This window comes from Bubalus bubalis, chromosome 3, assembly GCF_019923935.1.
Source record: "Bubalus bubalis isolate 160015118507 breed Murrah chromosome 3, NDDB_SH_1, whole genome shotgun sequence".
Taxonomy (NCBI): Eukaryota; Metazoa; Chordata; class Mammalia; order Artiodactyla; family Bovidae; genus Bubalus; species Bubalus bubalis.
Window position 1 is genome coordinate 23,016,917 of NC_059159.1, and position 21,078 is coordinate 23,037,994.

The 21,078-nt window shown below is 57.3% G+C and overlaps 3 protein-coding genes across 7 annotated transcripts; 1 reads left to right on the top strand and 2 right to left on the bottom strand.

Moving 5' to 3' along the window:
• Positions 1 to 14,323, top strand: PGAP3 (post-GPI attachment to proteins phospholipase 3). Of its 5 annotated transcripts, XM_025280199.3 has the most exons (8): positions 63 to 419; positions 1,603 to 1,700; positions 2,501 to 2,653; positions 10,733 to 10,795; positions 11,429 to 11,490; positions 11,826 to 11,962; positions 12,226 to 12,427; positions 12,597 to 14,323. In XM_025280199.3, the coding sequence occupies exons 1-8, from the start codon at positions 239 to 241 to the stop codon at positions 12,658 to 12,660; spliced, it is 960 nt and encodes a 319-aa protein (XP_025135984.2). In that variant the 5' UTR covers positions 63 to 238; the 3' UTR covers positions 12,661 to 14,323. The 5 variants fall into 5 exon arrangements, 3 of the variants coding, with proteins under 3 accessions (XP_025135986.2, XP_025135985.2, XP_025135984.2); XM_025280200.3 differs by lacking the exon at positions 2,501 to 2,653 and having other exon boundaries at positions 50 to 419; XR_003107795.3 differs by lacking the exons at positions 11,429 to 11,490; positions 11,826 to 11,962; positions 12,226 to 12,427; positions 12,597 to 14,323 and adding an exon at positions 8,714 to 8,930 and having other exon boundaries at positions 31 to 419.
• A 144-nt stretch (positions 14,324 to 14,467) lies between these two features.
• On the bottom strand, positions 14,468 to 17,053 carry PNMT (phenylethanolamine N-methyltransferase). The gene is made up of 3 exons (XM_006040620.4): positions 16,286 to 17,053; positions 15,560 to 15,767; positions 14,468 to 15,434 (listed from the first exon to the last, which is right to left on the bottom strand). Exons 1-3 carry the CDS (start codon positions 16,485 to 16,487, stop codon positions 14,993 to 14,995), a joined length of 852 nt encoding a protein of 283 aa, XP_006040682.2. The 5' UTR covers positions 16,488 to 17,053; the 3' UTR covers positions 14,468 to 14,992.
• A 1,250-nt stretch (positions 17,054 to 18,303) lies between these two features.
• Positions 18,304 to 21,062, bottom strand: LOC102396518 (titin-cap). Its single transcript, XM_006068557.4, has 2 exons — positions 19,383 to 21,062; positions 18,304 to 19,154 (listed from the first exon to the last, which is right to left on the bottom strand). Exons 1-2 carry the CDS (start codon positions 19,490 to 19,492, stop codon positions 18,764 to 18,766), a joined length of 501 nt encoding a protein of 166 aa, XP_006068619.3. The 5' UTR covers positions 19,493 to 21,062; the 3' UTR covers positions 18,304 to 18,763.
• Positions 21,063 to 21,078: the final 16 nt, after the last annotated feature.

Here is a 21,078-nt window from a genome sequence, read left to right on the forward strand (position 1 = left end):
CACTTTATTTTGCTTCTTAACCTACCCGGTGTCTCCCTTACCCTAACCCTGTCGCCTTGTTATAAGCAGATAACATTTAGGCGAGGGGCGGGGCAGGCGCCGGCAAAAACCCGGGAACTTGTATTTAAACTGGGGCGGACGTCAGCGGAGAACAGATAAAAGAACACAAGGCACTTCCGCTTACTCCGGAAGTGAAAGCTCGTAAGTTCCTCCGCAGGCGGAGAGCCAGGGTGGAAGGATGGCCGGGCGGACTGCGCGGCTGGTACTGCTGGCAGGAGCAGCCGCGCTAGCAAGCGGCTCCCAGGGCGACCGCGAGCCAGTGTACCGCGACTGCGTGCTCCGGTGCGAAGAGCGGAACTGCTCGGGGGGTGCACTGAAGCGCTTCCGCTCCCGCCAGCCAATCTACATGAGTCTAGCAGGTAAGCCACACCCCGCGGTAGGCCCCGCCCAATGATCTTGGCCCCGCCCCCTAATACCACTCTGTAATGATGTACCTTAGTTCCTCCCTCGGGTCCATTATGGGTGTGAATGAGTGGAGCCCCAGAGTGATGATAGCCTGTCAGCCAGGAGCTTCGTTTACTTTTTATTTATTCAGTCAAATGGGCATTTACTACCGCCTGGGTACAAAGTACTGGAATGACACTGAAATCAGACCAGGGTCTTGCCACTGGGGGCTCATAATGCAAGGAGACGGTATTTCGAGCCCCCAAGGATTCTTAGATTAAGTAGCATGTAGGGGAGGAAGGAATCGTTTCTGACTTTGAAGAGCTAGGGGCACTGATTAGCTTGGACATTCCTGAGAGGAAGGTCTTCCCGATAGATGCATTAAATTTAGGCCTGTGGCCATAGTGGGCACTTACAGTGTGACAGGTGTCAAAATAGTTATTTTTCACAACAACCCTTAGAGATTGATTCTCTTAACCTGATTTTTACAAATGAGGAGACTCAGAGAGGTTAGGTGTCCTGTTCAAAGTCACACAGCCAGTAACTAGTAGAGTTTTCAGTTCTGGCCTGTTTGACTACCAGTTTGTTCTCTTTACTGCCTTTGTTTACCAGACAGAAAGAACAGAGAGTGGAGGCCCTGGGTAGATATGGACACATCCTGCAGCTTGGTTTACTCAGGGAGCAGGGTGCCTGAAAAGGAGTCGTGGGAAATAAAGTTTAAAAGGCAGTGTGGGGCCTCCAAAGTCAGAGTGAAGAACCTGAGCTTCATTTTCATAGGCGGGGGTTAAGATGACAAGGATTTCTTCCTGGGGAGTGAGAGAAAATCCTGTATTCAGGAAGAGCAAACGTGAACCCAGATGTCCACAGATGGGTCCATCAGATGTCGAAATCTCCGTCTTGGGTGAAAGGAGAAGAGACATCTCTATTTGCTCACTGTACACTCTAACACACACACACACACACACACACACCTTTCCCTCGTGTGTATGTTGCACAATCACTCATCCATCCAAGCAGAAAGTTAGGATTTTCAGATTTCTTCTGGTTTTCTCCAGCCTGCAGGCCCTCTTGGCTTGTGTTTGGGTTTGAGCCCCTTTAGGGCTATCTCTGTGCCTCCCTGTGCTGGGGAATCCACCAGGCCATATTTATCTGTTTCAGGTTGGACCTGTCGGGACGACTGTAAGTATGAGTGTATGTGGGTCACCGTTGACCTCTACCTCCAGGAAGGTCACAAAGTGCCTCAGTTCCATGGCAAGGTGAGCTGGAGGGTCAGGTTAAGTATATGGTGGGAGTAAGATGCCTCTAGTTGGATCGCGCTGTTGAAGCAAGCCAAAGTGTGGGGTGATGAGTGTGTGTTTCCTGTCCTCAAAACATACTGGTTTTCGTATCATCAGATGGGAAAAATGTGTCTTGCCTCTGGATTTGAGGTAACAAGATCTGGGAGGTTTTGGGGTCTCCTCAGGGAGTGGTGCTGGGCTGCTTAGAGTGGTTGAGATGCCCACCTTGCTACAAGGACAAATTCCCAGAGTGTCCCCTTGGTATTGTCTCTGTTGCTTCTTCAGTAGGGGTCTGGATTTAAAATAAAAATACCCCCTCAGATTCCCCAGTGAGGCACAGAGGCTCAGCTTGCTGATACCCTTTGATCCAATAAGATCTTATTCTAGGCTGTTGCGGCTGGTAAGAATTATTCTCCCCAGCTTGTCACAGAGTAAGGTGAGGCTCAGAGGGCTGTGGTCAGTGGTAGAAGATGGATTAGTTCTTGTGTCTTCTAGATGACAGGTCTGTGCTGCTTCCACCAACCATACTGAGCCATCAGCACTGGCCCGCCTGGTCTTCCCAGTGCTGTGAATGCTGGCCAGGATAGAGGGATGACTCTCAGCCAGGGAGCGCAGGGGAACTCGTTGACCTGAAGAGGGACTGCATCTGAGGCTTTGGCCCAGGTCCAGAGCTGAGGAGCTGGCTGGGGACCTGGGGATGCAGCAGGTCAAGCAGAGGTCAGTGGGGCCAGCTGGGCATCGCCTGCCCCTCAGGCCCCCTCCATGTGCTCCTTTTTCAGTGGCCCTTCTCCCGGTTCCTGTGCTTCCAAGAGCCAGCTTCTGCTGTGGCCTCTTTCCTCAATGGCCTAGCCAGCCTGGTGATGCTCTGTCGCTACCGCACCTCCGTGCCAGCCTCCTCCCCTATGTACCCCACCTGCGTGGCCTTCGCTTGGGTAGGTAACCTGGCAGGATTCCTGTTCTACACCCTCATCTGAGAACGAGGAAGCCTTAGATCCCCATTCTCACCCACCTAGCTTCCCCTCAATTTTCCAGGGTTAAACCTGCAGCTGTGGGGTGGTCCAGCCTGGGGAGAGCAGGGAAGGTGCTGAATCAGGCCTTTGCCTTCTAAAAGATCCTGAGTCAGTCTGTCTGAGAGGAAGGGAGAGAGGAAAGAGACCTTGATCTCGTCCCGAAGCAGAGAGATGCTCAAACACCAGTAGGACAGTTTACAGACACAGAAGGGAGACGGGTGGTAGGAGCATGCTGGGACCACAGGTCTTTTCCAGGACCCCTGTGGAGGCTTCAAAGCCCTGTCAACCCCAGCCGAGCCCTAGAGGCAGTGGCAGCAACAGCGCTCTGTCTAGAGCTTAGACCATCCCTGGAGAAGCTGAAGTGTGTTCCATCTGAGTATCCAGAGAGGTCTCTGAGCTTCACAGAGGGGCTGGTCAGAAGAGCCAGCATCTGGGGCCTGGAGCTGTGTGAGCAACAGGGACTGTGGTACAGATACGAACCACAAGCACCTTGGGGAGGGCATGAGAGGTTGCAATGGATGTCTCTGGATCAGAACTACCATGGTAAACCTTAGGGAAACAGCCCCCACTCACTCACCTTGCTTCCATCAAAGCAGCCATTTGTTCAGGTGCTGAGTGCCTACTATGTGCAAGAGATCCAAAAACATATAAAAACACATGGGTCCCCACCCTCTGGTGCCAGTCACATAAGTACACAACTGAATGTAAAAGGTCAGCTATGAACAAGTGCAGTGAAGGCTAGATCAGTGCTGTGGGGGGTGTGGTGGGGTCTAGACCTGCACGGGGCAATCCAAGAAGGCTTCCGTGAGGAAGGGGTATTGAGGTCAAACCAGAATGATGGGTGAATGTGCACTGGCAGGACAGAGTGTAGGTTATATGAGGACATGAACGCCAGGAAGCCGACCGGGCAGAAAGCTGGGAGGGGGTGTGTGGCAGGTGAGCGGGTGGGCAGCAGGTGGAGCCTGGAGATGGACAGAGGTGGAGAGCCTGCAGGCATCATAACACTTTAGATCTTGACTCTCAAAACCTCATAGTAACACTTTAGATCTTGACTCTCAAAACCTCATAGTAACACTTTAGATCTTGTCTCCCAAAACCTCATAGTAACACTTTAGATCTTGACTCCCAAAACCTCATAGTAACACTTTAGATCTTGACTCCCAAAACCTCAGGAAGCAATGAGGGTTTCAGAGAAGGGGCTTCATGAATACATTTGCCATTCTGGCCTCTGTGTAGAGGCCAGGTTGGAGGAGGCAGGAGTGGATGCAGGGCCTATTTCATAATTTTCGTGTAGGGCACAGTAGCTAGGCTAGAGAGGTGGCACAGGTCTGGGGAAGGAGGGGCATTAAAGAGAAGTGTGTTTGAGCTGTGTTTTGGAGGTAACATTAAAATTTTTTAATGTGTTTCTTTAACAAACCCATACAACAGCTCTTACTCTGTGCCAGGTATCATTCTAAGCATTTTATAAATATTAACCTTGTTAATCCCGTAAAAAGCTTATGAGGTAGGCAGTATTATTGTCCTCAGTTTACATCAAGGAAACCAAGGACTGGAAAGTTTAAGTTACCTGCCCCAGGAGCCAGGGTTTGGCCTGGCATCTGGCTCCAGAGTTTACACTCTTACCCCATCTTGGCTGTGAGGTGACCTAAGATGAGAAGTGAGGGATCAAGGACAAGCCCTGTGCTTCTGCTTAGAAGACAGTGATAGAAACTGTGAGTGTGGATGTCATCACCAGGGGGGAGCTCGGTGAGAAGAGAAGGGATCTGGGATGGAGGCCCAGGAAACCCCAAAACTTAACGGCTGAATAGGGGAGGAGGAGCCAGCAATGCAGACAGAAGGAGTGGCCAGAGGGGCAGGTGGAAAACCACAGGGCCATCGTGTGGTCGGGGGAGCCCTGGGACAAGGATAAGAAGGAGTCGGCCATTCTCCTGAATTCTACTTCAGTCAAATAGGATGAGACTGAAGGTTTCTGCGGACCTTGGAGAAGCTGATCGTGTCAAAGGCTGGAAGTCTAGGCCAAACCTCGGACTTCAGAGATGGGGACTGGAAGGAGGGCCAGAAGGAGGCTGTGGAACCTCTGGGAAATGGTGCTCCTCCCTAATACTTTGCATTCAATAATATTCATAATCTTTATCAGTTATAGAACTCAGATCACAGGATGGGCATGGTCCTAAGTTCTATACGTACATTTTCTCGTTTAATCCTCATACCACTGCAAGCCCGGTGGAAGGCTCAGAGCGGGAAAACATACCCAAAGTTATCGGCTCACAAGGTGGTGACTAGTGGAACAGGGTGGCCCCCAGGGCTGTCTGACTCCAGGGCCTGAGCACCTAGCCCCCTCTGGGCTGTCTCCACGTGTGCTGCTGCCTGTGTGTGGGTATCTGCTGTGGGTAGAGACGGGTTCGTGCTTGTGGTGGCTGAAGCTCCCATCCCAAGGAGCTAAGCTGAGTGCGAGGTGCAGGTCTGGCCAGTCTGGGAGGCAGGATAGAGGCCGAGGCGAAGAGGACTCAGGGAGCAAGCCTGGCGAGCTATGAGGTGGAGACCACATCGTCTGGGTGGAGGAGTCTCTCAGGGAAGCACGGGGAGGAGGGGAGCCTGCATCTCCTTCTACAGGATCCGTAGGCCTCGTCAGGCTTAGACATGTGCCCAGACAGGAGAGGACGTTGGATTCCCACCTCCTGAGCTGGGGGCCCAGCAGGAGTGAAGGTGCAGAAGCTGGTCAGTGTGGGGCACAGACCAGCATCCTTGGGAAGGTCAGCCTGACTGCTGTGACTGGCTGAAGGGCAGACGAGGGAGTTAAGAGGGAGCAGAGAGGGCTCTGAGTGCCAGACTGAGGGGCCAGAATTGTGTAGACTGGGGCCTGGCATCATCCCAGCCTGTCACTGGTGGGACAGAGCCACCACTCCCTGTTTTTGCCCTCATGCAGAGAAGCGAATTTGGTCCTGGCTAGACGCTGACTCCTTGGAAGGAAAGTTATGACCAACCTAGATAGTATATTCAAAAGCAGAGACATTACTTTGTCAACAAAGGTCCGTCTAGTCAAGGCTATGGTTTTTCCAGTGGTCATGTATGGATGTGAGAGTTGGACTATAAAGAAAGCTGAGCACCGAAGAATTGATGCTTTTGAACTGTGGTGTTGAAGAAGACTCTTGAGAGTCCCTTGGACTTCAAGGAGATCCAACCAGTCCATCCTAAAGGAGATCAGCCCAGGGTGTTCATTGGAAGGACTGATGTTGAAGCTGAAACTCCAATACCTGATGCAAAGAGCTGACTCATTTGAAAAGACCCTGATGCTGGGAAAGATTGAGGGCAGGAGGAGAAGGGGACGACAGAGGATGAGATGGTTGGATGGCATCACCGACTCAATGGACATGGGTTTGAGTGGACTCCAGGAGTTGGTGATGGAGAGGGAGGCCTGGCATGCTGCACTTCATGGGGTCGCAAAGTGTCAGACACGACTGAGTGGCTGAACTGAACTGAATGCAAACAGGAAAGGTGGGGAAACTGAGGAGAGTTCTCTTGTCCCCTTTCCCTTGGCATTCTTCCAGGGACACTGATGCCTGCCCTTACTGCCCCCTCATCCCTGCCCCTGTTATCACAGGACAGTCCTGCCTGAACTATCTGAACTGAACTCAGAGCCTCCTTGGGTAGACACGCTGGTCTGAGAGCACCTCAAAGAGTTCCTGCCTTCGTCTTCATAACACGTGCCAGAGGCTGGTGGTCGCTTCACAGCTCTCACTTTGATCCCGCCTGATTCTGGGGTCTTTCGTCTCACTGGCATCTGCCACTCAGCTTCCGTCTTGGTGAGGATCATACCTCCCAGGCATGTCCTGCCGTCCAGCATGACAGGGCCCTTAGGGACACAGCAGGTGATGCCAGGTTGGGAGAGGACAGATACCTTTGGCCTGTGTCTTAGGACACCCTGAGGACATGGGGCCCCCCCTCTTCGTGCCACCAGGAGGCCCTCGAGGAACAGAGCCTCAGTGCCCACACTCTCTGATGATCCAGTGTGGCTTTTACACTCGATCTTGTGTATTTGCAAGAGGGAAAAATCCCAAGCTGTATGGAGGTTGTGACTGTGGATTTTGTTGTAGGCTGGGTTTTCTGGAGTGACTGGGGCTCCTGATTTTTAGTGAGTTGGGGTGGAAAGGCCCCCCACCTGCTCCAGGTGAGGTCTTGGGGAGGGGAAGGGGCCTCTGCAGCTTTTTCTCCAGCACTTAGCAGCGCTGACGAAGCTTTGGCATAAGAAGTCAACCCTTGCCTTGACATTTAGACCTGAACTTGGGCTGGGCAGCGGCCAGGCTTTGGAGGAGCCCACCGCAGACCTTTGGCTTCATGGAACCAGGGGCCCCTGCTCTCTGCCAAAGCTATGAGGCTAAACCGGTTCTCTGTCCCTTCATCCAACAAAGAAAGGTCCTTGGGGTAGAGTGAGGATGGGGTGCCAGGAAAGGCCAGACTGTCCCTTCAGGATGGTTTATGGTGGTGGGGACTAACTGTACCTGACCTGTGCTGAGGAAACTGGGAGAAGAGACAGCAGAATGGTGGCTAGACTTCTGGAAGGACGTCCCTACGGTCAGACAAGCGCCAGTGGAACAGGCAATGGCAGGAAATCCAGGAATCCTTTTTGATGGTGGAAAAAGACCCCTTCCTCTCATCTCCGTCCACTTCTTGCCCACTTCTCTCTCAGGAGTGAACTGGGGCTGGCTTGCCCTGCCTGAGGCCTCTGGGAGAGGGGGGCAGGATGGCAGCAGGCATCATATTTAACATTCTGCCTCCCCCACTTCTGAGACAGCGAGCTATTTAAAGACCCACTTGTCCCCACTGCGGCGGTGTCAATGACAGCCCCGAGCACTGGGGCTTAGCACTGGGGTCGAATTCTTGACAGATCTGGCTCACTTGGCATCCAACCAGTTTCACGGCTGTGATATTTTTGTCTCAATTTTCTTATTTTCCAACAGACTGAAACAGCCTCCTGCTCTCCTCCACTCAGACCGCCGTGTCCCCCTCCAGTTCCACCCTCCTTGGCACCCTGCCCCTGGCCTCCCCCTTCCTTCAGTGTTCATGCAAAGTTCTTGGCGCCCATGGCCCTCCTGGCCTGTCTGATTGGCCAGTTACCACCCCCCACCCCCGGCTCCCCCATTCTACTCAGGCTTGGCCGAGGAGCCTGGGAGCAGCCATACACTTGGGCCCTCCTGTCCTTCACATCCTTCTGTTCCTAAACTTGAGCCTTAATGACAAACTCTGAGTGAAGAGAAGTAACCTCTTTTCGGTGCATCCTGGTGGGGTCGCTCAGGAGCAGGAAGGAAGGGGCTCAGAGGGGGCTCTTCCTACAGCTGCGGCATCTGTGATCTGGGACCAAGAGACCCTGGGGCTCCGTGGTTTTCCCTGGAACATTGTGACCTTTGAGGAAGGGCAGTGGTGGGGGTCAGTCCCTGGACATGAAGAAGGAAACAGATATTTCTGGGCTACCTACGGTGTGCCAGGCCCAGGAATAGCCACCACTTACTGAGTGGTTTCGTTGTGTCTGATATCTTGCAGACATCGTCCTCAGGACCCTCTTGTGCAGCGGGTGCTGTTCTGAACCCTGTTTTGTATGTGAGGCAACTAAGGCTCAGGGAAGCTATTATTTGCTCAAGATCACACAGCTGTTTAGGGGTTGAGACAGAACTTGAACCCAGAGTCCATCTCATGATGGAGGCTCCAGACATCCTCCCCCCAGCCTGGAACTGTGGCTGGGCCAAGGCAGATTTGGAGAGACCACCCTTTCTCAGACTAGACTTCCCTAGCCCCCAAGGAGAGTGGGAGACAGACTTGGGCTCTTTGGCCCTGGTTCTGTGAAGGGGTGTGAGGATCCTACGCTGGTCAGCAAGGTAGGGAGAAGTAAGTGCTAATGTCGAACCCTGTCCTGAGCACTGTGCTGTACACTGTACTTGTTTTGTTGGTTAAATCCTTATCAATACTATGATTATTCCCATTTTACAGATGAGAAAACTGAGGCCCAACGAGGCTAACTAACTTGCCCAAGGACACACAGGAAATGCAGAGGCAGGATTTGAACCCTGGCAGTCTGGCCCTAGGGCCTGCACTCTTAATGACACTGTCTCCCAAGTCTGAGGAGAGGGTCAGAAGAGGAGCCCCCCATAATGAGACACTCCCCAGGGGAAAGGGGACTTTTCAGGGTGCAGAGTCCAGTCTTCAGGTGGGTCTCTGTAAGTGGAAGGCACCCCGGGGAGGCAGTTGGACAGGGGACCAAACAACCCCAGTCCCTGTCCCATAGAGCGAAGCCCTAGCCCTGTGCATTCCCCCACAAGCCTCCAGCTGCCACTTAGTCCGCCTGTCACCTCCCCCTTCCTGCCATGGGTGACAAGGAGACCTGGCTGGCTGCCATTGCCTGCTGCCTTCCCCTCTGCCTCCCCGTCACGTTGGCTTTCAGGGCCACTTCCCTCCCCAAGGATGTCCCTGTGCCTGGCCTGCCCAGGAGACCTGGCCCACGTGATCACCTGGGCCCCATCTCCAGCACTGAGCCTGCTTCTCTCCCTACTCTGACCCGAGCATCACAGACTTCACAGAAGCAGAGTCTGAGGAAGGTCTTCGTCCTGTTCCATTTTCCAGCCTCCAGACCGGCGCCCATTACCATCTCTGGGGGAGGGGTCCAGTCTCCAGGGATGGGACAGGATGGCTGTCCTCAAAAGACCTGGATTAACCACCTGACATCAGGGCTGGAAAGGGGACAAAGGATCACTTTGGGTGCCCCCTGATTTGTCCCAGAGGGGAGCTTGGGCCCAGAAGGGCAGGGCCTGTGCCCAGGTCATGAGGAGCAGAAGCAGCAAAAGTCAGCCCTGAACCCAAGCCAGACGGCCTCACCAGGCTCCCTGAGCCTCCAGAGACTTCCAGGCTTGAGCAGCTTTGCAGCAGAGCTTAGGCCTCCACCCCATTGCTCTCTCCATTTCCTCACAAGCCCCCTCGAGCCTGTGTTAGGGAACTCATCCTACCACCTGACCTTCCTGCTGCATACCAGGGGGAGAGTGGTTTTTTACCCTGCTCCCTCTGTCCCCTGCCTGGTCAGTTTTCCTGGTACACTGGACCAAGTGAGCAGCTCCTGGCCTTCACCCATCTCTGGCAGGCCTGTACCACCCTAGTGCACCCCTCCCCACCCCCAGGGCCTTCCAGGCCAGACCTTGGCCGCTTCTTCCTTGACTGGTTTCCCAGCCCTCCCATCCAGCCCAGTGTTGTGTGCCTCCAACCCAGCCCACCCTTCTTTCAGTAATTTGGGTTTCAGCAGTCCCTGAAAAAAATGCCACCACCAACTCCCACGAGAGTGAGGGCTTATTTGCAAGATGATTTGTACTCTCTCCTTGCAGTTAATTTCCAGGAGAAAAGCCTCCAGCAGTCCCTTGGGCCCTTGCCCACCACAGCCCCTCCAGCCCTGCTCCTTTGCTCCTCCCAGATCCAAGCAGCAGCCACTGGCCTGGCGGGTTGGGCCGGCCCAGCCAGGGGAAGGCTGGGCTTCCTCCTCAGAGACTTGGCCCCAGTGGGATCTGCTTGATCTCCCTCCCTTGCTTGCTTGCTCCAGACACACCCCAAGCTGGCTCAAGCCCCTCCACTCCACCCACTTCATTCCCGCCCCCAGAGGCTGAGGTCACTGGCTCCCCTGGCCCGGGTGGGGCTGTCATCACCTGCCAGTTGGGGGAGGAGGTGAGGTTCCCCGGGGGCTGTTGTCTTAGCCATTGAGTAACCAGGGAACTTGACTGCCGGAACTGGTTCCCAGGCCAGGCCGGAACCTGTGGAGGCTGCAGCGTCGCAGCCTTGGGGGGGGTTCAGGGGTGGGAAGCTGGAGTGTGAGAGACCCAGACTGGGTTGGGTGGAGGGGCATGGGTTTGTTCAGGACCCAGGGAAGCATGTTTCTCAGCTCGCCTTCCCCAAAGTGAGATGGAGGTGGACCCTCTGGGGGGGTCTTCCCCACCTCTGGGTGCCACACTCACCAGCCGCCTCTCTCCTCAGGTCTCCCTCAATGCTTGGTTCTGGTCCACAGTCTTCCACACCAGAGACACTGACCTCACAGAGGTGAGCGCCCTCCCACTCCATCTTCTGCTGGGGACAGTCCCGGAGGACCAGGGACAGCGGTGGGGCAGCCCTGGCTCTTAGTTCTCTCCTGACTGGGTTCACAGGACACTTGCTTTGTGCAGAGCCTTTTCAGCCTGTTAGTGCACTTGAGCCTCACTTGACCCTTGGGAGGCAGGTGTGATTACTGGCTCTTCTAAACTGATGCAGCAGCTGAGCCTTTGACAGGTGAGCTCACTTGCCCAGGATCCCTCAGCCAGTGAAGGGGGCCAGTCCAGACTCGAGCCCTCAGCTGTTGAACCCAGACTGCACTCTGAAGTCTGCGCACGCTCTTCCATTCTGGAGTCTTGGCCGGCACACCTCTAAACCCTTGCTGCTGAGTACTTTTTTTTTTTTTTAATTGTATAATGTGAATACAAGGGTCAGTCTATTGAACTCAGACATAGAACAGCGATAGAGGAAAGGAACATGAGACGTCCCCACTGGCTATAGGCCTGGGACTCCCACATTAGACTCTGCCTGGCTCTCGTCACCCCCATCCCTGTTGGGTCTTCTCCGGGCCCTACCTTCCATGAAGCCTTGTCCACGGCCTACTCCCCTCACACTGGTCCCTCATCCAGCTCTCCTTGCCCTCAGAAAATGGATTACTTCTGTGCCTCCACTGTCATCCTGCACTCAATCTATCTGTGCTGTGTCAGGTGAGCCCGTCTTGGCTGCTATGGGGGCAAAATCGGGTCCTGGGGGCGGAAAGTGGTCACCAATCTCCCTGCCTGGGGGTGCTGTTCCAGGGCTTTCATCACGCATGCACACAGCATCTAGACGGATCTGGAGGGGACTCCGTGATGGGATGGGGGGCCCTGGCTCTTTCCAAGGAGCTATATAGCATATGGTCACAGGCTGCCCTTCGGGGATTGGAAGCCTGCCCTGCTGGCCTGGCTCCCCTGCATGGCTGCTGGGGTGAGGGGGGTACTTCAGGGCATGCTGCCGTGGGGACCGGTCACTCTCAGTCTGAGCAGCTCTGGGTGGCGGGCAGGACCGTGGGGCTGCAGCACCCGGCCGTGGCCAGTGCCTTCCGGGCCCTCCTGCTGCTCTTGCTGACGGCGCACGTCTCCTACCTGAGTCTCATCCACTTCGACTACGGCTACAACATGGCCGCCAACGTGGCGATCGGTGAGGCGGGAAGGGCTCTGGGAGGGCGGGGCCGTCTGCGGAACTGCCGGCTCGGGGTGGAGGTGGGCATTGGTGCTGTCCCCAGAGAAGGAGGTTCTAGAGAGACCCTTAGGGTGAAGGAAGAGGAAAGAATTTGGGGGTGGGAGAGAGGGGCGGTTGTGGGGGAGGCTCCTGAGGGTGGCTCTGGGGTCACAGAGGGGAGACTTGGGGAGGAGAGAAGGAGTCCAGGGAGTGAGCCTCTCCCCACCCCCGCCCGCGCCCAGGCCTGCTGAACGCGGCATGGTGGCTGGCCTGGTGCCTGTGGAACCAGCGGCTGCCACATGTGCACAAGTGCGTGGCGGTGGTCCTGCTGCTGCAGGGGCTGTCCCTGCTCGAGCTGCTGGACTTCCCGCCTCTCTTCTGGGTCCTGGATGCGCATGCCATCTGGCACATCAGCACCATCCCTGTTCACGTCCTCTTCTTCAGGTGGGTGCCTCTCCCTGCCCAGCACTCACCTCTGTGCCGGCTTCTCAGAAGCCTCTGTGCACCTGCCACCCACCCACCCGGCCAGCTTGCCTGCACCACCCGCCCCCACCCCCAGGGGACGCTCTCAGAGCTGTGCCTTGCCTCAGTGGGCTCCCCCCTCCACCCACAGCTTTCTGGAAGATGACAGCCTCTACCTGCTGAAGGAGTCAGAGGCCAAGGTCAAGCTGGACTGAAGGCACTGGAAGCAGATCTGCCCTCTTGAGAATCCTGTCTATCCCTGCTGGCTCCCCTTCTCCCCCGAAGTCCTTGAGATGATTTGTTTTCCTTTCAGCATCTTGAACTTGGACATGAAGGGTGTGGGCCCAGAATCATGTAACCTGCCCACCCCTTGCTCACCCCCACATGACCCCCACAGGTCTTGGCAGACCTGGCCTCATAACATCGGGGGCTAGAAAATGGGCAACCCCTTTGGTCCCTGGAGCTGAACTGGACTGGAACTGTGTTCTTAGCTCCACCGAGAGGAGGCTGTCTCTCCCTCCCTGTCAGCCTCCTCCTCACATCCCCTCACTGCCGGGGTGGTTCCCAGAACCCTCTGTCTAGCTGGGAGACCAGGTACCACAGCCTTTGGGGATAGTGAAGTCCCTTCTGTTACCCCTGTGCCCTCCTCGGGGCACCGCTAGGTGGCACTAGATGTTTGCTCTTGGGCTGCCCAAGTTTCCCAGCAGATCTTCTCATGGGATCTAAAGGAAGTAAGCTGTTGGGATTGGGGAGCAGTCTCACTAAGACTTACCCCAGTCAGACCCCCGGGAGGCCTCACCGCACTCCCTCTTTGGAGCCAGGACCCCAGAGAGCATAGGACAGGAATCCCTCTGGCCCCTGAGCTGCTGTTCTGATTGGGAGCCCACACATGAGTGTATGAGGGAGACCAAGTGTGTAGGTTGATGGGGTGGTGGGTGCAGATCTGGGGTGTGTGGGATGCTGGGTGGGGTGGTGAGCATTGGCCTTGTTGCAGTGCGGATGTGTGTGAGTGTTTTGAAGTGTGTTTGTTGGGGGGCAGGCAGGTTAGTGTGGGTTAGGGGAATGTGCAGAGACTGAACATGAGTGCAAGGGAGTGTGAGTGGGGAGTGTCCAAATCATGTGGACAACCACTGACTGAACACCAGCTCTGCACACAGCCCAGGCCAGGCAGAGAGCCAGGATGTCCTCAAGATCTGGCAGGGGTAAGGGTGTCCAGGTTGCATGTGTGTTTACGTGTTCCTTTCTTTTGCACTCCCCTCTCTTTACAAACCTCATAGGGCTCCCACACAACTCAAGATCACCCCCAGAATCAGCCCCTTGGGAGGCAGAGGGAGGAAGGAAAATGGGGACCCTCCTTGCCTAGACATGGTTTGCCATCCCCTACCCCAGTGCTAGTGGACTGCCGTCTATGGGGTCGCGCAGAGTCGGACACGACTGAAGTGACTTAACACCCCAGTGCTCTGCCTGCTAAGCCCCTTTGCCACTTCCTGACCCAGGGCAGGGGGATAAGGAGCAATCTGGGGGAAGAGGGGAGAAGACTTTGGCTGGGTCTAGTCTCTGGTCTTCCCAGAAGCAGGCAGGGGCAGTGCTGTGCCTACGCTGTGTAAAGGTGACCCCTGCCAGTTGCCAGCAGCCATAGCACATTCCTGCTCCACACGGATAGAACACGTGGAGCTCCAGAAACTTTCCATCCCACGGCCGTGTCTGATTGAGGCGGGGAGTCTGCTCCTCTTCCCCTCCCTGGGGGTAAGGGCGCTGAGCTAGGACTCCAACCTCAGGGACTTGGGTGGCCTGTGTTAACTTCTTTTGATACTAAGAACTATTTTAAGGTGAGGAGGGTGGCCAGGGACATTCTTAATAAACCAATTCTCAGCCTCACCTACTGTTTTTGATCTCATTTGTGTGAGTAGGATGGGCTGGAGGGAAGAAGACAGAGCTGGCTGGAGGCAGCAGAGGGGCAGAGGAGTCTCTAGCTAGGAACATGGGAGTGGAGATGGCAGGAACTAGATTCAGGGCAACAGCAGATATGGATGGAGCTCCTGTCCCACTTACCGCGGGGGCTGGAGGGAGCTGGTGCCTGTTTTTTCCCTGCCATCTCTGGGTCTTTGTGACTGGATGGTAGCTCCACTGGCCGCAAGTTCCACTTACATGTCCCTCCCTTCTGGGTTCCACTAAGCTCCACTTCTATTTATTGGTTCTTAACCTTTCTGAGCTTCACCTGCAAGTAGGGTACTGCTGAGTGTGGGGATGGAAGGGACCTAGCAGGTGCGGGGCACGCAGCAGATGCCGAAGGAGCTCCCTGTGACCCTGGCCTTCCTAAGTTTGGGAAGAATGAGTGTACAGAAACTGACCTTTCTGGAAGCTTCTGGGGGGAAAAGGCCAGGGCCGATGCCTCCCATACCCCCACAACACAAGTCAGAACCCTTCCCTGGAGAGCCACAGACGGCACTTAAACCAACTGACGGACTTATTTCTTTATTAGAGGCCACCTCAGACAACAGGGAGTCTAGGCGGGTGAGAGCCATTGGCCCTGCGTGCACAGGGGCCTCACACCCCCACCTTCTTCTGGGCCCAGGTGAAGAAGATGCCCTTGACATCGTCTACACCTGTCTGAAGGTGGGCAGGCATGGTGTAGGTGCGCAGATCCCGCACCTCATAGCCGCTCCGCACCAGGGCCTCCCTCACCTCCTCCTCACACACGGGCACCACCGCCAGCCTGGCCTCCCCAGCCAGGTACCATGACTCCTCCAGGGCCCCGATGAGGAGGAGGTGCCCCCCAGGCCTCAGCAGTGTGGTGATGTGGTCCAGGGCCCGCTGGAAGCTGGCCAGGTCTGGACTCACAGCCTCCAGGCAGAAGGCAGAGACCAGGGCGTCGGCAGGCAGGGGTGCCAGGCCTCCAGCGCCCAGGGGCTGGGGCTGGTGCACATCAATGGGCAGGATCCTCTTCACCCTGGCTCGCAGCTGGCACTCCTTCTCCTGCCAGGATTCCCTGTTTGGGGGCAGAAGGCAGGGTCAGGACCAGGGTTCCGGCCCCCCACACTCAGTTCTCTGTTGGATCCCACCAGCCACTTCCAGGAAACCCCCTACCCAACCCTCACCCCCCCCAGTCCTTACCCCTTGCCCTCGATGAGGCAGACATGCTGGCTGTACACGCTCCAGTCGAAAGCCCCAGGCTCTTCTCGCAGCCAGAGCCTCAGCTCCTGGCGGTTCACCTCCAGGAAATCTGTCATGGTGATGTCCTCAAAGTGGGCACAGGCGCTGAGCAGCTGGTATATAGTGGGGCCTGAACCGATGTCAATGAGGGTGCGGCCAGACACCTCACCTGGGTGGGCAAAGGAAGCGGGCCCTGGTGCTAGGCCTGCAGCCCCCCAGCCTCAGTCACTGCCTCCCTTTTCTGCTTCTTCCCCGCTTCTCTCTATTTCTTCTCCTGGTGTTAAGTGAGTCTCTGTCTGGAAAAACCATTAGCTCTGGAGTTAGACGGACCAGGAGCTGAGTCCTGGCTCCAGCATCGGCTGACTTACCTTGGGAAATGAACTTAACCTTTCTGAGACTCAGGTTCCACAACCATTAACTATGCCTACCAGTGAGGATTAAGTTGGGGGAAACTCAGATGCCTGGCAGCCCCTCTCCTCTGCCTGCCCCCAGCATTCTGCCTTCCCCACCTCTCCTCTCAGTTCTGAGTGTTCTCCACTCGGAACCCCTCTCCTCATCTCTCTCCTCTCACATGAGGGTTCCTGCTCCTCTTCCTCTTCTATTTCACCTCTTAATTTGACCTTGGGCTCTCGCGTGCTGCCCCTCTGGTTCCCTGATGACTTTTTGTCACGTTTCCCCCGCGCTCACCGGTGGCGAAGGTCTGAGCCAAGCAGCGCAGCTTCCAAGGCCCGACGCCGTCGGGGCAGCTCAGGTCCCCCCTCGGGGGCGCGTAGTTGTTGCGGAGGTAGGCGCGGGGCTCAAAGCGCTGGTAGGCCGAGGCGACCGCCGCCAGGCCCGGGTCTGAGTCGGGCACCGCGCCCGCCGCCTGACTCCGGTCTGTCCCGCTCATGCTGCTGCCGCGGCCACCCTTGCGCCCGCTCGCCTTTATCTGAGGCACGACCCCCGCCCGCCAGCCCTAGCCCCTCCGGTGCGGGGGCGGCGGCTGAGCGATGAGCTGCCTGGGGCCACGCGCTGCGTCTTCCCTATGCCATCCATCTCCTTTAATGTCCCAATAGCAGACACACGGGGGTGGTATGGGGGGGAGCATCCGTCCCCGCCCCTGCTCCACCATTGCTCCCGGCTGCCCTCCACTCTTTGCCTCATCTGCCCTCCAAGACCAGCTCCCGCGCCCTGACCCTCAGCTTCCTACCCCCAGACTCCTTAGACCCCCGCAGCCACCAGTCCCAGCACCTCCACGTCGCCCCTCTCCAGTCCCGCATTCACCCCTTTTGCCTGGCATCCCTTCCCTTCTCTTTTGCCAGAGTTCAAGTTAGCGCTCTCCCCAGTTCCCAGCTCCCAGCGCTCTCCACCAAGGGCCCAGTCCCTCGCCAGGCTCCCCATCTCCAGGACACCCTGTCCAACATCCTCCCCATTTCTTAGTAAGGCCCCCGCCCAGCTTCCCTCCTCCAGGCCTCTCTTCCGTCCCAGCATTCTCTAGCATTCCCATCCCACAGCCCCACCCCCCCGCCCCGCTCCCCACCCTGACTCCGGAATGGACAGTCCGTTCTGGCCTCCCCCACGGTCTCGGTAGCCCAGGAGCTGCACAGCAGAACTCCAACCCCGCCCGTCAGATGGCAGTGACGATAGGGGAGGCGAGTGGGGCTAATGCGTGCAGCGGAGGGAACAGCCCGGCCTCCCCTGCAGGCCCTGCGGGCTTCCAGCCGCGTATCTCGTGGAAGGCTCAGGATGTTCCCGTCACGTCTAGGGCGAGGGGCCCAGGTGAGGACGGAAGGGCGCAGGGTGCATTCTCCAGGCTGCCAGGGCTCCCAGGGGACACGAGCCCAGCCTCGGACGCCAAGGGATTAGGTGTGTCGACTGGTCTGGAGTCTGACCCCTCTCATCTCACAGCCCACACTCCAGGCCGATCTGGGGGAGCAGAACCAGGCCAGGCCTGCTTGGCACTCCAAGTACCAGACTGTCAAGATGCCAGGTTCTCCCCTCCTATCCCCCCAAATAGGAAGTAGATTCTGCGGAGGCCATCTCCATGGTCTTCCTGGAGCGGGACCCACCTCTGACCAAGTCTAGTGCCTCTCCACCCTGGGTAGGCTACCAGTCCCTGCCAAGATGGAGCCCAGGCCTCCTCCATGCCACCTGCCCCCCACACCTTGTCCAAGAGAAAGTGTCTTCTAGTTAGGCCAGGCAGCCAGGTTGGGGCATGAGTTACTGCAACAGCTGCAGAATCAGACAGGAACCTGACCCCCTACACACACCCTACCCCCAACAACCCACCTTGGGCTCCCAGGCCAGGGAGGGTGGAACACCTGACCCCAACCAAGGATTGATTCTGTCTGGATTCAGAATCAAGAGAGAGGTCAGCCCTGGGGTCACTGACCCCATCCCCACCCTGGCACAGCTGACAGTCCTGGTGCCAACCCCCTCCTTATTCTCCATGAGATCATTTCAACAAACCCTAGATGCCAACTGGCCTCCTGGGCACTGCACAGTGCCAGAGAACTAGAGGCAGAGGCCAGGGCTCACAGCAGTCAGGGGGACTAGGCAGATAGCCACCCTGTTTACAGCTCTGTCCCTACAGCCCCCCCCCTCAAGCATGGGGTGACCCACCAATTCTGCCATATTTAGCTGAGATGCAGGGCCTGTTCCCAGAAGTGAGCATTGGTGGGGACACCAACGGGTGGGCCCCTCAACCACAAGGAAAGAGACGAAACTCTGGCACGTGATTGAGCGTTTATTGCAGCACTAACAGAGGGCGCTGGGGGCTCCACCCTGCCTCTGCCTCTTCACGTCCCCCTCCCTCCAGTCTCCTTCCCAGAGCACTTCAGATTCTCTTACAGTTTTTCTTCATCCTTCTCTGAAGCTGAAATCTGGGCTGGGGTCACTCCTCTAAGGGACCTCTTGCCCTCATCAGCTTCTTCTGCCCTTCCTCCTGGGACTGGGGGTACTTGGCTGTGCTGGCCCCCAGCTCTTCACCTTTTGTGCCCATCGTCCGCTCCCCTCCCTCTGGGAACTCAGGAGATCCAGGCATCCTGGCCTCTGGCTCCCTCCTCCCCTAGCCCCCAACTCTGGGCAAACTACGAAGCATCCGTGACCAGCAGCTCCCCTCCATGGTCCTAGCCAGGAAGGGCCCAGCCCAGGGCAGGCACAGTGGAGCCCGAGTCACGGTCCCTTTCAGCCTCTCTGTGCTTCCTGAGACATGGAGCGAGACAGGGAGCGACGAAGGGTGCCGGGCTTGCTGACAGGCACCACGGGAGGCAGCTGCTTGGTGATCTCGGCCACATCCTGGCGGTCCACGCACTGGCCTCCCAGGGCTGTTTCCAGTGCCAGCAGCTCCTGCAGCTGGATGGGGGTCTCCTCGCGCTCCTCCTTGGCGCCCACCTTGGCGGGGGTGAAGATGGGCAGAGGCAGCACCCGCTGGTAGGGCAGCTGGTACTCCTGCAGCCCACGGCCGAGGATGCCCATCCGCATCACCAGCCAGGGGGAACGCTGCACCAGCGCCTGGCACTGCCCCTGTCGGTGGTAGGTCTCATGCCGCTGGGTATCCTCCTCATGCAGGGAGCAACTGGGAAGGAGAAGTGAAGGGACACTGAACCCGAGAGCTGCTGCCCGCCACTCACCAGCGGGGCAGCAGAGCTCCCTGGGGCTGCTGGAGGAGCAACTCCACTTTCCCCAGCAGGCACTCTCCTGACCCCCACCCCCAAAACCTCTCCCAGGCTTTGTGCTCTGGTCTCATGAGTCTCAGGAAGGGTGCTCTGAGAGGATGGGGGACGCCTGACTGGCCAGCACTCACCCCTCCTCAGGCCTTGTGGACAGCGTCAGATCCTTCCACTCAGCCCAGAAGGCCTCTCGCTGCTCACAGTTCTCCTCTGACACCAGGCAGCTCAGCTCTGAAGTGGCCATGATGACTGCTCACTCCCTCTGGGCTCTCTTCCTCCCAGGCCCTTTAAATAGCCCCCTCCTCCCCCTCTTTCAGGGGCTATTTTCAGCCCCTCTGGCGTCAGATGCTATAAGCAGAGCCAAGACTCACTGATGGGGGACTCTGAGCCCAGGGCAGGGCTGGGGGGGGGGTACCCGGATTCTGGCTGCCCCCAGGTCAGAGGTCAGCTTCTGAAGAGATCAAGATGCTCCCGTGGGGGCAGGGGTCCCCAGAGTGACACCTTCAGGTGTCTGACACTCCTCAGACACTACCCGTGACTAGGCACATGCCCAGCCTCGTGCCACCTTGGCACTTGCCATCTGCCCCACCCCTTCCCCTCGCCCAGGGAGGACAGCGGCTTGTCTGTAAACAGAGCGGGAAACAGTAGGAACCAAGGCCTCCTCTGGGCGCTGTACCAGGCCGTCAGGTCCTGTCCCCGCTGCTCTCCTCTGCCTGGGCTCAAGGGCACGTCACACCCCCGACCGTGCCCCTCCACCAAAAGGGACAGTGCCATTCCTCAGGCGTCTGTCCCCAAAGGCCTGGCTCCCAACCACCTCCCCAGCAGGGGCACTGGAAGTTGATTCCACCCCTGGGATCCTGGACACGAACGAGCGGGGAGGCAGCCCCCGACTCTACCCCCAACTCAGCTGGGGTGAGATGGGACTCCAGCGGTTCCAGTGGGTGGCAGCCAGTTCTGGCTCCAGCCCCCAAATCAGCCATAATGAGGCTGTGTGAGTAGGGGGCGGTGTCCACCCGCTCTGGGCCTCATTTTCCTCACTTTCTGTTCACAGTGGCCTTACCAGAAGAGCTCTGGGGGCTGCCAGCTCCAAGGTGCCATCGGGCGGGGCCTGGCTCTGGTCCCCAGGGAGCAAGCCAGTCGAAGGGCTTGTGGGGACAGCCCCGCCCCCAGAGCAGCAGCGCGTGCGACAGGAAGCTGGCACACGGGGAGGGCACGGGGGAGGACAGCAGGGGTGTCACTGAGTGGACAAAGCAAAGGGCACCAGGAAAGCCAGGGACAGAGGCGGCTGTGATGAGACCCTAGCAGGCAGGCCCGTGGGTGCCCTCTTGATTACTGAGCACTACACCCGATCCTTGGCGCCTTTCATCTTACACAGCTCTAGCAAAGTAGGAAATGGAGGCTCAGGCAGGCAGACCTGCCCGGGGTCACATGCCTAGCCGGGCCCAGGAGGCAACACCCCCACCCCTGAGTCTAAGCAAGTCAGCCCCTCAGGAAGCCTGCAGGGAGGAAAGGAGGGCCATTTCCCAGTGGTCCCAAATGTGATGGGCAGAGAGAGGAGGTGAGCAGAGCCCAGAGGTGCCTCAGTGACCCAGAAGCCCAGGCCTCGCCTCCAGGCTCCTCCCGGCCAAACCTGCAGACCCCAGGATCAGCTGAGGCCTACTTGGGGTCCTTCCAGGTCTCCCCCTACCTCCCACCTCCCCATCCTGGGCTGGAGACCTTAACCTAACCTTCCTTGGCAGGAGACCTTGCCCGTAGACAGGGAATTTTTCTCTGACCACTTATCTGACCAGCTGAATGGGGCGGGGGGCAGGGAGGCGGTTCGAGAACTGA